Here is a 15,291-nt window from a genome sequence, read left to right as displayed (position 1 = left end):
ATGGCACATTGTATAGAAAACATAGTCTTAAACATGATTGAAAATATGTCTTTTTGTGACAATCACACAAGGGTGAGTTAAAGATGACAGAATTTACATTTTTGGATAACCAAACCCTTTGAAAGTGACATTTTCACCTTACTGCAAAGGATAAAGAGAGAAACTTTCTTACATTATTGAGGATTAGAAATTGCACTTTTTGTAGGAGACTGTAACAGATTATTAAAACCAAAAGTTAATGTCCAAAGGAATCTTGCTGACAGACCACAAAAAAGGGTTAAGATGTTTCAGTTCCTGTAACTTTTTCATAAGGATTTCTGTAAGGCTAAATTAAACTACACAAGTTAATATTTCTCTCTATATTAAACTCTTTGAAAGAGAAACAATGGATTGTTGAAGATGGTTGTTTTGGGTATTGTTACTTAATGTTTGTATTTTGCCTAAATATCTTTGTTTCACACCATAAAGCTTCAAAACTACAGTAGTTCACTGATATGTGTTGATATGTGTGTATTCATTCATACACGAGTAATTTGATCTGTTATGGATAAGGATGGGGTTCTACAGATAGAAATCAAACTACAGACTGAACAGCAGTTCTTCTCTTTTTTTTCACTAACTGAAATGGGATGTAAATACATACTGCTTATTGATTTCTATTTTCATAATTTAAGGGGCTCTCTCTCTCTCTCTCTCTCTCTCTCTCTCTCTCTCTCCTGCACAGCGCAGGTTTGTTCCAGTGGAAAAATTTCGTGTTTCAATGCATCGCCGACGAATCTGTTCTGGATATTTTCTTTATCACTTCTGCGTGTATTATTTGTAAACATGAAAGTTTGGGTCAGTCTCTTCGTGTTTACGTTCGTCTGGCTCGCAGCGTGCGCACAGAAACAAGACGTACCGGGTAATTATTCCGATTTTTTTAAACTTTCATAATTAGTTACACTGGCCTCTCTCGGGTAGTTATCAGTTAATAAACTTGATCTTTCCTATATATTGGCAGATATATTTGAGAGTTATAATTTCTATGTTTTCAATTCGCATTCACTCTTTTTGCTGTCTTTAGTTTGTATTCGCTCTGTTTTGAGAAAGTTTGAGAAACATACCTCGTCCAGTTTCATAAAAGCTCTGATAGATGAAGAGTCAGTGGACATGATGAGATTGACTGTAATAGCTAGGCTATAGTAAATTCCTCATTTACTCACTCTCATGCTGTTTTTTTCAAGTCAGTTTTTTTTTCAATGGGTCAATTCACCCATTTAACAAACCTAGTCTGAAGGATTAATTCACAAATAGATCTGATCCAGTTCTCCAGTTCAACTCCCCGACTTTTGATCAATTTTACAAATTTTAATTGTTTCATTTTTATTTAACCAGCCAAATAATGAACAAGACGGACTTATGAGAGTTATTAAGAATAATTAAAAATAAATGCAATGGATTACATCAGATGGTAACTAGAATAATGATACATAATAGAAATGATGTGTTAGAAAAGATGTGCATAAATTCTAAAAGGTTTGCTAAGATATTGGTCATTATTTAAAAAAAAAAAAAAAAAAGATTGTTGGACTTTACATTGGTGCTTTTATTGCTTTTCATTTGATATCTTATTAGAGTTTGAAAGCTGTGGTCACTATAAACTGTCATTGTACAAAAAAATGAGTAAAGTATTCTGCAGAAATTCTCCATTCTTGGGAGAATATCAGCATATGCATTTGGAACAAGATGACAATATTCATTTACTGTTCCTTTATTTCTAGCTGTCTCTGTTTCTCTCTGTTAGTGATAGACGTGTTGAGTTTGGAGGATGTGAAGCAGACCGTGGCTGCGGTGGAGAAGATCTCATTAGCTCTGAAGACTCTCAGTGATGTGTATGTGATGTCTTCCTTCCGTCTGCCTCCTAAACTGGGTGGAGTCCTGCTGGGTCTCTACAACAAGCAGGATAACAAGAAATACCTGGAGGTTGCCATCATGAGCAAGATTAACAAAAGTAATGACCATTTGTTTTGTTCTTGCTTTTTCTCTGAAACAGCTTTTCTATTCCATTGGCATCACTGCGTTGGCTGTTTCATATTGTTGACCAACATCCAACAGCTTGTTGCTTATTGTTTCAACATACGTACATTCAGATTTGGCTCCATTTTAACCATCCAATCATTTTCTGATGAATAAAATCAAGTCCCGCCCTACATTTTTTTTCTCATCAAATATTCTGTTTCACTTATAAATACATCACATCACAGAGATAAATGGGTTGCGGATGTGGTGTCTGCTCAGAACATCACTAAAAGGTTTGTTTTACTGTAGTTCTGGTCCGGTATGTTCGTGAAGATGGGAAGCTGCACACAGTCAATCTGCAGAGCCCAAATCTAGCAGACGGACAGTCTCAGTCTGTTATACTCCGTGTCGGTGGCTTGCGCAGAGAGTACCTGAGCCTCGAACTCTATGTGAACTGTCGTCTGGCTGACTCTGCCCAGCGGCTGCCCCTATTAGTCTCTCTGCCCAGAGATGCAGAGCTGGTGGAGATTCGTAATGGCCACAAGGCATACACTCGGATGCAGGTGAGACCAACATAATATGACCTTGATAATATGAAATCAGATCTTGGGAGAGCTGAGAGAGGACATCAGAGAACAGGTGTGAGTGAGTTAGTGTATATATGTGAGGGAATCTACTTCTGAGCATGTTTGATTTATGTGTTTTTGCACTATTTAGGTGAAAGAAATGTCTCTCATCAGGAATGCTATTCTGGAGTGCCAGATGTGTGGTGAGTAGCAACATCAAACTATAATACCAACCTGACAAAGCAACAAAAAACAATTTTCAGTCCTATTTGTAGTGCAGTTGGGTTAAAAAAAGAGTGATAACCAAACTAGTTGTTTGTCATGCCTTTGTACATACCAAAGGATTCCTGACATTAATAGATTTATACTATTTTTATACAAACTGTTTATTACATGTGATCAGTGAGTGAGTGATCATTCAAAAGTCTGTGGCTGGCAAGATTTTTTTTTTAAAAAGAAGTCTGTTATGCTTAACAAGGCTGTATTTATTTGATAAAAAATACAGTAAAAAAATAGCAATATTGTGAAATATTAGATATTAAAAATAACCATTTTCTATTTTAAAATGCAATTTATTTCTGTGATGGCAAAGCTGAATTTTCAGCATAATTTCTCCAGTCAGTGTCACAGTTTCATCCTTCAGAAATCATTCTAACATGCTGATTTGCTGCTCAAGAAACATTTCTTATCATTATCATCATCATTATCATCGTCGTCCTGTTGAAAATTGTTGTGCTGTTTAATGTTTTTGTCAACGCTGTGATTTTTTTTTTGTCATTTTGTCAGGTTTGTATGATTAATTGAAAATTCAACAGCATTTCTTTGGAAATAGAGATTTTTTTGTTTTGTTAAAGGTCCTTTGATCAATTTAATGCATCTTTGCTTAATTTTAATTTCTTTAACAAAAAAATGATGCTGACCCCAAACTTCTCAATGGTAGTATGTAATTACTTATTTGCCTGCATATTTATCAGTTTAGAATGAAGGTGAAATATGTATTATTAATTTAAAACAAATTTGAAAATTGTCTCCAATTTTTTCCATGCAAACTGAAAGCCTCTCCACAAACCTTCCAGTATTTAACACAGCACACTCTATATAATGTATCCCATAATCCAATGCAACTGGACTTTCATTCCATGATATTAAATATTTTTTATTTAACACATCTTTTGGTCAAAAGACACTTTTACTTAAAACTGAGTTAGAAATTCAATAATGAGGTCTTGTGACAATGTTTGAAATGTTTATCTCTGCATAATTCTGTTTCAAATAGTACTTTTTCATAGTAGGCAGTGTGCAGTGTACACTATGTATGCGGGAAGCAATATTCTAGTATTCCATTACGAATATATCCAGACAGAGTGCTTTAGATTCTTTTGTGTATGTATAATTTGTATGATATTAGATTCCTTGAGCTTATTGATTGTTATTGACTTTTTATGATAATATGTCTCTTTATTTTGAAGGATTTCATGAGCCGCATTCACTCTGTCAGCCCAACCCCTGCTTTAAGGGCGTGGCCTGCATGGAGACGTTTGATTTCCCAGGGTACCGCTGTGGCCCCTGTCCAGAGGGCATGACAGGGAACGGCACACACTGTCAGGATATAGATGAGGTAGGTGAGGGCATTTAGCGCTGGTTTTATCTTCGTATACTGATAAGTCTTGGTCCAGAAACCACTGTAACTGTTTATGTCCATGTTCCAAAGACTCTTGAATAAACATGCCTTTGTTTTGTATTCATGAGTGTATTAGCATGTCTCTCCCCATCAGTGTGCAGAGGCTCAGCCGTGTTACACACCAGGCGCATGTGTCAACACAGCAAAAGGGTTTACCTGTGAGCCCTGCCCACCTGGACTGTGGGGTCCTCCTCTCTCTGGATTCGGTGTGGAATATGCTAAGAGTCAACGTCAGGTACTCTGCATTTATTTGATCAGAGATACAGTAAAAACAGTAGTATTTAAATGTTTTTACTGTCATGTTTCATGAATGTAATACAATTAAAGTTGTTATAAAATGAACAAAATGAAAAAAATCCTTTGTTGTTCTTACAAAAATGCATTTGAAAGGTTAATTTTGAATGCTAGTGTCTATAATTAATCATTTTAGCCATATATTTGAACAGATGAAAGCAGCTGGAGTATCAAAAAAATGGCAAAACTTTTAAAATAAAGGTGAAATAGGGAATTTTGGAGAAATATGTCATTCAAAATTTGAATGTCAGTGTGGAATATGCTAAGGGTCACCACCAGGTACAGTGGCCCCAAAAAGTATTAAGACACTTAAAAATGCCTTTCCATTAGATAGAAAAATGGCAAAACAAATAGCAATCAATATCTTTTTCTTATGAATTTGTTTCAGGAATGCTCTGATATTGATGAATGTCTTGATTTGGCCAGTGCCTGCACACCCAACTCCATCTGCATCAACACCATTGTGAGTCCAGTACTTTTTCTCTGAAATCATACAAAGTGTATATGTTAACGTTTTTGAACTACTTCTCCCTTCTCTTAGGGATCATATCAATGCGGTCAGTGCAAGTTTGGATATGTTGGGAATCAGACAACTGGATGTTTCCCTCGGAAATCGTGCGCTATGCTCAGTTTCAACCCCTGTGACACTAACGCTTACTGCGTCATTCAGCGGAACGGCGACGTCACCTGCGCTGTATGTCTCCTCAGTGACCAGTACCTGTCACTCATAACTTATCAAGGCTTAGGACAAAAAAGAAATCAGATTTACATATATCATATCATATCTTTTTTACATCGTTCTCAAGTTTTCTGGTAAATTTCTGTATGATTCTCTTAGTGTAATGTCGGATGGGCCGGTAATGGTCACACATGTGGGAAGGACACGGATATTGATGGTTATCCGGATCGCTCCTTGCCATGCATGGACAATGACAAGCACTGCAAACAGGTCTGAAACTCACAATCTTTTAACCCACCATCCTTCTCCCTGCACACACTGATGCTGTATAAACATTCACTGAATTGATGTGACTCTTTGATGTGACCATATTGTTCTATTTATTCTGATGGTTTATAGACTTGATTCTTTCCAGTTCATGTACGATTGCTCGTACATCTTGTACCTTTCATGGAAATTAAGCTTTTCATCCTAGATTAGGTAATGTGTTTACATAGACCAAGTTTGTTTTTGCATTTGCTTGGACTTTTATATGATAGATTCACCACAGCTTGCAGTCAACTTTTCCCAAGTCTGAACACAGGATTTTATGCTCTTTATGCTCTTATGCAATTGCTTCAAGTGTTGCACTAGGGATATTCATATTCTGTGTTTTTCAGGACAACTGCATCTTCACGCCCAACTCCGGTCAGGAAGATGCAGATAATGATGGGATTGGAGACCAGTGTGATGAGGATGCAGATGGAGACGGAATAAAAAATGTAGAGGTGAGTTTGTGGCCCACATTGTTATCATTGTTAACTAAAACTATTCAAAATCATTTTCGTTATTTGAAATAAAATGAAATATAAATGTTAGCTAGAGACGTTAAACTTCAAAACTTAAATGAAAAGGAGAAATGTTGTCTGGGAATGTGTACTAAAATAACAACAAACAAAAAACTGAAAATTATTTGAAGCAATATAGAAATCTGAAAAGAATTAATAAAATTACAAAAGCACAGAACAAAATTACTCAAATTAAAATGAAATTTTAAAACATAAAAATTAAAAGCTAATTCAAAATATTAATAAATACTAAAATACTATAGAAATGATTTTTTTTTCTTGTTTTTTTTTCAGGATAACTGTCGGTTGGTTTCCAATAAAGATCAGCAGAACTCTGACACTGATTCATTTGGTGACGCATGTGATAACTGTCCCACCGTTCCCAACATTGACCAGAAAGACACTGACAATAACGGAGAGGGAGATGCATGCGATGATGACATCGATGGAGATGGTAAAGACTGTTCAGATTGATGAATTGATCTGCTTTGTGTCCCTGCAACATCATCCTTTGAGAATGTGATGTGTGTGGATGTTTTGCAGGAATCCAGAACGTGCTGGATAACTGTCCCAAAGTGCCAAACCCAATGCAGACAGACCGAGACAGAGACGGAGTGGGTGATGCATGTGACAGCTGTCCTGAGATCAGCAACCCCATGCAGGTACTGAATTACATCTTAGTTTATATTAAACTTTATACTTTGTACATTGATGGAGTCTCAAAGACACAATTATCATTTTTGGGCGAACTCCTAATGTCATTCCAAACCTGTGTTTGTTTGTTTCTTTCTTTCTTTCTTTTGTGGACGACAAAAGAAGGCCATATTTGACTCCCCCTCCCAATTTTGGTCTGTTCCTTATACAAAGCTATCATGTGGTTTCAGAAGACTTTAAATATTACTTTTTAGGTTTAATTTGTTTTTATTTATTTCCAGTTAGTAATTTTAGTGCTTGAACTTACACTCATTTTGATTAGTTGCCAAGGCAAATTTGATAATTTTTTGTTAATACTTGTATTTTATTTTATTTCAACTTTATTTCAAGTATAATAGTTTTAATTTTAGTTAATGATAATAACAAAACTTTTGTTAACTGTTTGTTAAAGGGAACTATGCCTTTAACAAATAATTTGAGTAACTGAAAAACAGCTAGCTTTTGCAGTCTTTTATATGTACTTTTATATCATTAATCGTATAAATAATAAACGTAATTATTTCTATTGCAGACAGATGTAGACAATGACTTAGTCGGGGATGTTTGCGACACCAATCAAGACACGTGAGTGAACACAACTCAAATGTAAATTCAAACATATAAATCACACAATTGGTAGATTATTCATTGACCCGTTAACCTGGATATGGTAACACTGCTGCCCTCTAGTGTGTGATAGTAGCTCATATAGTTTATTTTCAGCTCAGACACATATTTCAGCTCATAGTGTTTAATGTTGTGTGTTTGCAGGGATGGAGACGGACACCAGGACACTCGAGATAACTGTCCCGACATTCCAAACAGCTCTCAGCTCGACTCGGACAATGACGGCATCGGAGATGACTGTGATGATGACGACGATAATGATGGGGTCCCAGACAATCACGCCATCAACGGCATCGGACCCGATAACTGCAGACTCATTTCCAACCCCAACCAGAAAGACTCAGACAGTAAGAGCATTCATATTCACTGATGGTGAATAATCCTTCTGATTAATGACTCGCATTTTTACTTTCTTTATTGTCTGTTAGGTAACGGAGTCGGTGACGTATGTGAGAATGACTTTGACAATGATGCGGTGATGGATTCGATTGACGTGTGTCCAGAAAGTGCTGAAGTCACACTTACAGATTTCAGAGCCTATCAGACAGTCATTCTGGACCCAGAGGGTGACGCTCAGATCGACCCGAACTGGGTGGTGCTCAATCAGGTAAAGCATCATGGGATTCCTGCTGCTCTCATTGACACAGGTTCATCATGTTGCACCACTTCTATTCCAGAGATTTAAATTTTACTTATAAACAATAAACTGATGTTTGGGTGCCTTCTGGCTTCAAGTGTGAATGAAACATACATTATATGAGTTTTTAGCCCTCCATATTGTTCAAATCACTCAATTTTGCATAAAAGCATACTAAATAAATAATACTCCTCTCTAAAGAAATTTGAAGTAAACATTTTAGAATCTGAATACGAATATTAGAGCTTGTTTTTTCTCAGTGGATGCATAAAAGGCTCATATTTAAAGATATATTAAAGGCAAGGACTTGATTTTTGATTTTGCATACCTCCTGTATATATTGTCACTATCAGATATTTATAACAAAACAGGTCAAAAATTGAATTCAAGACTTTGTCCTTTCTAATGATTTATAGTTTGTCAAATTTAAATTTAAAGACGTATTACTTTACTTATGCAGTACATAGAAATGGGTCTCAGCTAGAACTGGTTATGAATGATGTCATGCATATAATTTAAAGATAGTCTGTAATTTTCTGTACTTTTCTAGGTGGCAATAAAGAATGAATTAATACAGATATATTTGTGTTTCAGGGTATGGAGATTGTTCAAACCATGAACAGTGACCCGGGCTTGGCAGTGGGTGAGTTTGGTTTCAGATAGTGGTTGACCGATATTGTTTTTTTGACAGCCGATGCCGATATCTTACAGATTTCAGAGCCTATCAGACAGTCATTCTGGACCCAGAGGGTGACGCTCAGATCGACCCGAACTGGGTGGTGCTCAATCAGGTAAAGCATCATGGGATTCCTGCTGCTCTCATTGACACAGGTTCATCATGTTGCACCACTTCTATTCCAGAGATTTAAATTTTACTTATAAACAATAAACTGATGTTTGGGTGCCTTCTGGCTTCAAGTGTGAATGAAACATACATTATATGAGTTTTTAGCCCTCCATATTGTTCAAATCACTCAATTTTGCATAAAAGCATACTAAATAAATAATACTCCTCTCTAAAGAAATTTGAAGTAAACATTTTAGAATCTGAATACGAATATTAGAGCTTGTTTTTTCTCAGTGGATGCATAAAAGGCTCATATTTAAAGATATATTAAAGGCATGGACTTGATTTTTGATTTTGCATACCTCCTGTATATACTGTATTGTCACTATCAGATATTTATAACAAAGGTCAAAAATTGAATTCAAGACTTTGTCCTTTCTAATGATTTATAGTTTGTCAATTTTAAATTTAAAGACGTATTACTTTACTTTTGCAGTACATAGAAATGGGTCTCAGCTAGAACTGGTTATGAATGATGTCATGCATATAATTTAAAGATGAAGTCTGTAATTTTCTGTACTTTTCTAGGTGGCAATAAAGAATGAATTAATACAGATATATTTGTGTTTCAGGGTATGGAGATTGTTCAAACCATGAACAGTGACCCGGGCTTGGCAGTGGGTGAGTTTGGTTTCAGATAGTGGTTGACCGATATTGTTTTTTTGACAGCCGATGCGATATCTTACACTTCATAAGATCTCACAGCTGGATTCGACTAAGCTTGCAAGGTTTGTGAAATTAGATGTTCATTAGTCATTCAAAGATTTGTTTAAATGATATAAATGCGTATTTGCTGAATGCTGACGGCAAACGAGAAAGTATTATAATGTTTGTAAACTAACAATATAAAAGCAATATTTATAATACTTTTTTGTATACATTTTAATTCTTTTGTTTAACAGTTCTATCTGATTATTAGTGGACAGAACTGTTAACGATGACAGCGAACAAGCGGGAGAATGTGAGCACTGTGTGTTGTTCAGGCGCTGCATCGGCCAAACAGAAAAACTTATCGGCCAATGCCGATATTTGAAAAATGCCAAATATCGGCCGATATATCGGTCGACCACTAGTTTCAGATTTCAGAAGCTAGATGCCCAATGGACTTGCAAATGCAAACTGTAAATCGGTTCTCCACAGGTTACACAGCGTTTAACGGTGTGGACTTCGAGGGAACATTTCACGTTAACACCGTGACTGACGACGACTACGCCGGCTTCATCTTTGGCTATCAGGATTCATCTAGTTTCTATGTGGTGATGTGGAAGCAGACCGAACAGACATACTGGCAGTCGATACCCTTCAGGGCCATGGCTGAACCAGGCCTGCAGCTCAAGGTGAAAATGTTGCCTTTGATTCATGGAAATATATTGGCTCGCTAATGTCCATATGAGGTTTTGGGAAGTAAGACTTGAAACTGTGTTTGCGTAGGCGGTGAAGTCTCGTACTGGCCCCAGTGAGTTTCTTCGTAATGCTCTGTGGCACACGGGGGATACGGATGGAGAGGTGAAACTGCTCTGGAAAGACCCACGAAATGTCGGCTGGCAAGATAAAACCTCGTACCGGTGGCAGCTCAGCCATCGGCCACAGGTCGGCTACATCAGGTGAGACCTCCTCCAATTGGGGACAATTGCGTAGCAACACAATATACACTACTGTTCAAAAGTTTGGGGTCAGTTAAATTTAAAATTTAAAAAATGAATGCTTATATTCAGCAAGGATGCATTTAATTGATCACAAGTGACAATAAAGATATTTATAATGTAACAAATTATTTCTATTTCAATTTTTTTAAAATTTCTATTTATCAAAAGAATTAAAAAAAAAGAATCAAGGTTTCTCGTGGGTCAACTGCTGTCAAAATTGATAATAATGAGAAATGTTTCTTGATTACCAAATCAGCATATTAGAATAATTTCTGAAGGATCATGTGAGAATGAAGACTGGAGTAATGAGTTGTTTTAAGTTGTAATCAGGGTTAATATAAGTGAACTAAAATCATAAAAAAATTGTTACTTGAAATAAAATAAACTCAAAATAAAAATAAATTTGAAGAAAATTGCCAATAAAATGTTTTTGATTTTCATTTAGTTTAACTTGATGTACTAAAGTACAACTGAAATCAAAATGAATAAAAACATTATAGACATAATTGAAAAAAACTAATAAAATAGACAAAAACAAAATTACAAAAAATTTGAAATGAAAACAGAAAATATAAAAATATACTCAATGCAAAATATTTAGTATCTCAGTGATACTAAAATAAATATTGCTGTTTTTACTGTATTTTTAATCAAATAAATGCAGCCTTGGTGAGCATAAGACACTTCTGTCAAAAACATAAAAAAATATATATATATTTTTTTTTACACTTTTTTTTTTTTTAAATATCTTAATTGACTGCAAGCCAAAAATTTTACTGTTGTCCATTTTAAATTATATTTAAACTGGTGTATTCCTTTAGTAAAAGTAATAAGTTGTTAGTCCCTGCTGAAACAACTTTTTTGTCTGTACGATTGTGGGTCACTTTTGTCGTCACAAGAGGGTGCAATACCAGACTTGGTCATTGACTGCACTGGCAGCTGATGGAAGTTTGTGCTGGTATGCTGGAGAGAGGGTGGTGGGGGCGTATGACAAGTTATCCTTAAAATTTCTTCTCAGTTGCCCCCCCTCCTCTTGCCCCCCTCACACCCCTGAGACTCTGCTGAGTGGTTGGGCCCCCTGGCCGCCCTTTGTTGTGGTTGCCATGCCAATGAAATCCTTGGCAAGAATTTTCTTGGTGCCTGTTCATATGCAGATCCAACGGAAACTACTGTAGTGGACGGGCCGTTAAAGAAGAGAGAGAACGGACCACAGAGGACAGTTAAACATGTATTGTGTATGATTTCCTGTACTGCGTAATTTCTTGGCATTGTGTTGTAAATCAGATGCTCTTTGCCAAAGAACCAACTCCAGCAAATGCTCAAAAATTAGTTTTTTAAAAAATTGTCATAACAGAAATTGACTATAGTAACTTCTCATTTGATGGTTAAGCAGTTCTGAAGCTTTCAAACTACATGAATATTTAACACTTCAGATCAGAACTTTCCAAAGTTTCAAGTAGTTATAAATACCTACAGGAAGAGAGAGAGCTGTGTGGCGCTCAATATGTGTATGTGTTGTGTGTACGTACACGTATATGCAGTTTTGTGAGACAATGTGTTGCCGAGGCTTTGTAAGGGCCCTTTCAAACACACACACACATAAACACACCTGCTTTGTATTCAGTGAGAGGAGTGAATAGAGCACAGTACGCACACACACTCACACTGGATTGTGCTGCAGACATGCTCCACTCATACATAATGCAATTTAAGTCGGGCCTGCTGCTAAATCAAATCAGATCTCATTTATTATCAGGTAATTAGAGGGTGAGCAGGTGAAGTTTAGCAGCCTGTAGCATAAAACAGCTCTCGGCTTCATTCAGACCAGAATATTCTAGAACAACGCTTCTCAACTGCTGGGTTGTGACCCAAAATTGGGTCAGCATTGCTAAATGCGAATAATTAAAATCAACAAACCTTATAAGTGTGCATTTATGATGGCAAAATAAAGAGGGTTTTAAGTGAGAATATGTTTCCCATTTTGGTTGTGTCCAACAAGACTCTAAAGTACTTTGGTGCACATTTATTTTTCACTTGGTAGAAGATGATCTTTTTTTTATATTTTCTACATTTTAATAATTACATTAATATATTTTTTATATACATTACCATACAGAGATTTGACAAAGATTTTTTTTGTTTTTGAAATATCTTTTCTGCTCACCAAGGCTGCATTTATTTGATCTAAAAATATTGTACAGTCACGCATAAGAGGGCTTTCATGTGTGTTCATGTTGTGCTCCTGTTGCAGGGTGAAGCTGTATGAAGGCACAGAGATGGTGGCTGACTCCAATGTTGTGATTGACACCACTATGAGAGGGGGACGCCTGGGCGTGTTCTGCTTCTCTCAAGAGAACATCATTTGGTCCAATCTGCGCTACCGCTGTAACGGTAAAGATGAATCCACTCTTTGATATTTAAATCATGATCCCCAGACCCCCAAATCCAACACTCAAAGTCTTCAAGAAATCTACAAATTCTGAATAAAAGTTGTTTATTGACCAAAAAAACTGCATTACAACACTAAAAGCAAAACACTCACAATGCAAATGAAACATATATTTTCCAGATACTGTTCCACAGGACTTCAGTACACACCGTAAACAGGTTCTAATGCACATAAAGGTGTGAGGGGAGTGAGACGCCCTCTGTCTCGCTCTAGACCCTCTGAAACCCAGTGTGGCGCCACTGAACTCCTGTGTCGAGGGGCCAAACAACCAGGACAGATGTGAGATTTATCCAGCGTCTGTGTCACTCCGGATGAGGAGACTGAATGAAAGGAGAAAGACTTTTATTTGACGTTTTGTGTGTTTATGTGTCATCGCGGGGCCGTATAATGTGTGAGTATGAGTGTATTTTTGCGAGAGTCCTGTAGCGTGTGTTTACATTAACAAATGTCTTGAAATAAAGGGATTTGATGTATTTTCTAGAACACAACAAATACCCAACAGTACCATGGTTCTATAATCATTATTAATACATTACAAAAACAGAAATCAATTCTAAAAATACCCAAATTGACAGTTTAATATGTCAACCCCAGAATTCTCCTGTTCTGTATGCCGTTAATGATGAATGAGAGCTAAGCTCAAGCATACGTATAGAAATATATGAATTTAACATTAGTTAAAATAAAGTTATATTAAACATTATATTTTAATATATTAATATTCAAATACAATCTACTGTATGCTATGTTTGGAGTAGCATGCTTGTATACTCTCAAACACAGTTTGTGAATTTTCTGTATGCATAAATTTAATGAACACCTGAATTATATATTACATTTTTCTAATTGTGCAGTATACATTGTAGACTGTATGCAATGTAAAAAAAGTACACAGTATACGATGCATACTGCACAATATTCAGTAAGTAGTAAGCTAGTAACTGCCGTATACTCACACTGGTGTTGAATATACACCTGCAGTCTGGCGCCGCCCTAGTGGTCGAGCTCTTCATAAGCTGCTGTAGTGGCGGGAGATTGCAGCGAGGAGTCGCGTGTTCCTCGTGGTCAGGGAGGCCGGGACGAGTGCAATATTGGCGGGAGATTGAACAACAGTGCACAACATCCCACACCTGCCAGACCGCAGGACTACAAACACTCTCCTAAAGACTTCTTCAAAGAGCTACAACACATACACATTGTTTTTCTATAATAAGTTGTAATGTATTGAATTTGAAACACTGAAAAAAGTTATATTTAACTTATTTAACTATATTTAACTAAGAAAAAAAGGTAAATGTTTTTAATTTAGTAGTGAGGGCCAATGAGGCAATTCGGTTTTGGAGCCCATGAGGCCACTAAAGCCAAACACTGTTTGCATCTTGTAAGACATTATGAATATGAAGTACTTTCCCACCAACTTTTTTTGACTTAAAAAGACAATCAGTCAATAATGTTCTTATTAACTCATATCAGCATGTTAAAACCTTTAATGCAACAAAACTATCACAATACATCTTGTGTAAATATGACTAAGTCTATAGTGTGTGGGAAAAGTTATATTACATTTATTTAAGTGAGTTTAATGTTCAGTTTGCGCAAGTTATGATGCAATTCGGGCATCAATGGCATTACGATTATTCGTTTTGATATAATAATATTGACAGACAAATATTTCACGTTTAACTTATGTTTTCTTTTGTTTATGAAGTTTAAAAACGTGAAATCGTAGAGGCTCGTTCCAAGTATCCCTGACGAACGTCTGCTCGCGGAGAAGCTAGACAACCGGTTGCTTAGTAACGGGCTAATCTGTTGACCAGCCAATAGTCCAGCAGACAAAACTGCACAACACAAACGATAGCGTCTATAAAGAAAATAAAGTTGTTTAAGATTAAGTCACTTAACTAAATATCCTCAACAAATAATGATAATAATCATAAAATAGAAAGTTTTTCTCCTGGCCCAACCAGGCGTTCATGACTCACCTACAATTTCACAAAGCTCCTTAAACAAAACCCTGTGTTAGAATCACATCGCTGTTTGTTAAGTTTTTCTTTTTGTATAGTCCGGTTTCGTGCTTTTGGCGCGTCTGCAAGCTCGGTGGTTCTGATTTTGGCCAAAATGTGAGGGGCACAAAAGGACCTGCGGCCGCGCAGCGCCCCGCCTCCATCCAGCCAACAAAGAGCCTGAAACTCACTGATGCATGCATGCATACTGCAGACAACAGAGCAGATCACACTCTAACACACACACACACGGACAGACAGACAGGGTCCCAGATCACACTCTGATGCATGCATACTGCAGACAACAGAGCAAATCACACTCTAACACACACACAGACACGGAC

At 36.5% G+C, this 15,291-nt stretch overlaps 1 protein-coding gene across 1 annotated transcript; it reads left to right on the top strand.

Moving 5' to 3' along the window:
• The first annotated feature begins 624 nt into the window (after positions 1-624).
• thbs3a (thrombospondin 3a) lies at positions 625-13,569 on the top strand. The gene is made up of 22 exons (XM_016282184.1): positions 625-631; positions 725-901; positions 1,784-1,990; positions 2,308-2,561; positions 2,602-2,637; positions 2,716-2,767; positions 4,034-4,182; positions 4,340-4,480; positions 4,928-5,002; positions 5,081-5,233; positions 5,378-5,488; positions 5,878-5,985; positions 6,340-6,499; positions 6,589-6,707; positions 7,271-7,323; positions 7,510-7,712; positions 7,794-7,972; positions 8,597-8,645; positions 9,990-10,186; positions 10,281-10,453; positions 12,747-12,886; positions 13,065-13,569. Exons 1-22 carry the CDS (start codon positions 625-627, stop codon positions 13,124-13,126), a joined length of 2,805 nt encoding a protein of 934 aa, XP_016137670.1. The 3' UTR covers positions 13,127-13,569.
• The last annotated feature ends 1,722 nt before the right edge of the window (positions 13,570-15,291 follow it).

The sequence above is a fragment of the Sinocyclocheilus grahami genome, unplaced genomic scaffold, assembly GCF_001515645.1.
Source record: "Sinocyclocheilus grahami isolate Dianchi unplaced genomic scaffold, SAMN03320097.WGS_v1.1 scaffold9.1, whole genome shotgun sequence".
Taxonomy (NCBI): Eukaryota; Metazoa; Chordata; class Actinopteri; order Cypriniformes; family Cyprinidae; genus Sinocyclocheilus; species Sinocyclocheilus grahami.
This window is presented reverse-complemented; position numbering and strand designations above follow the sequence as displayed.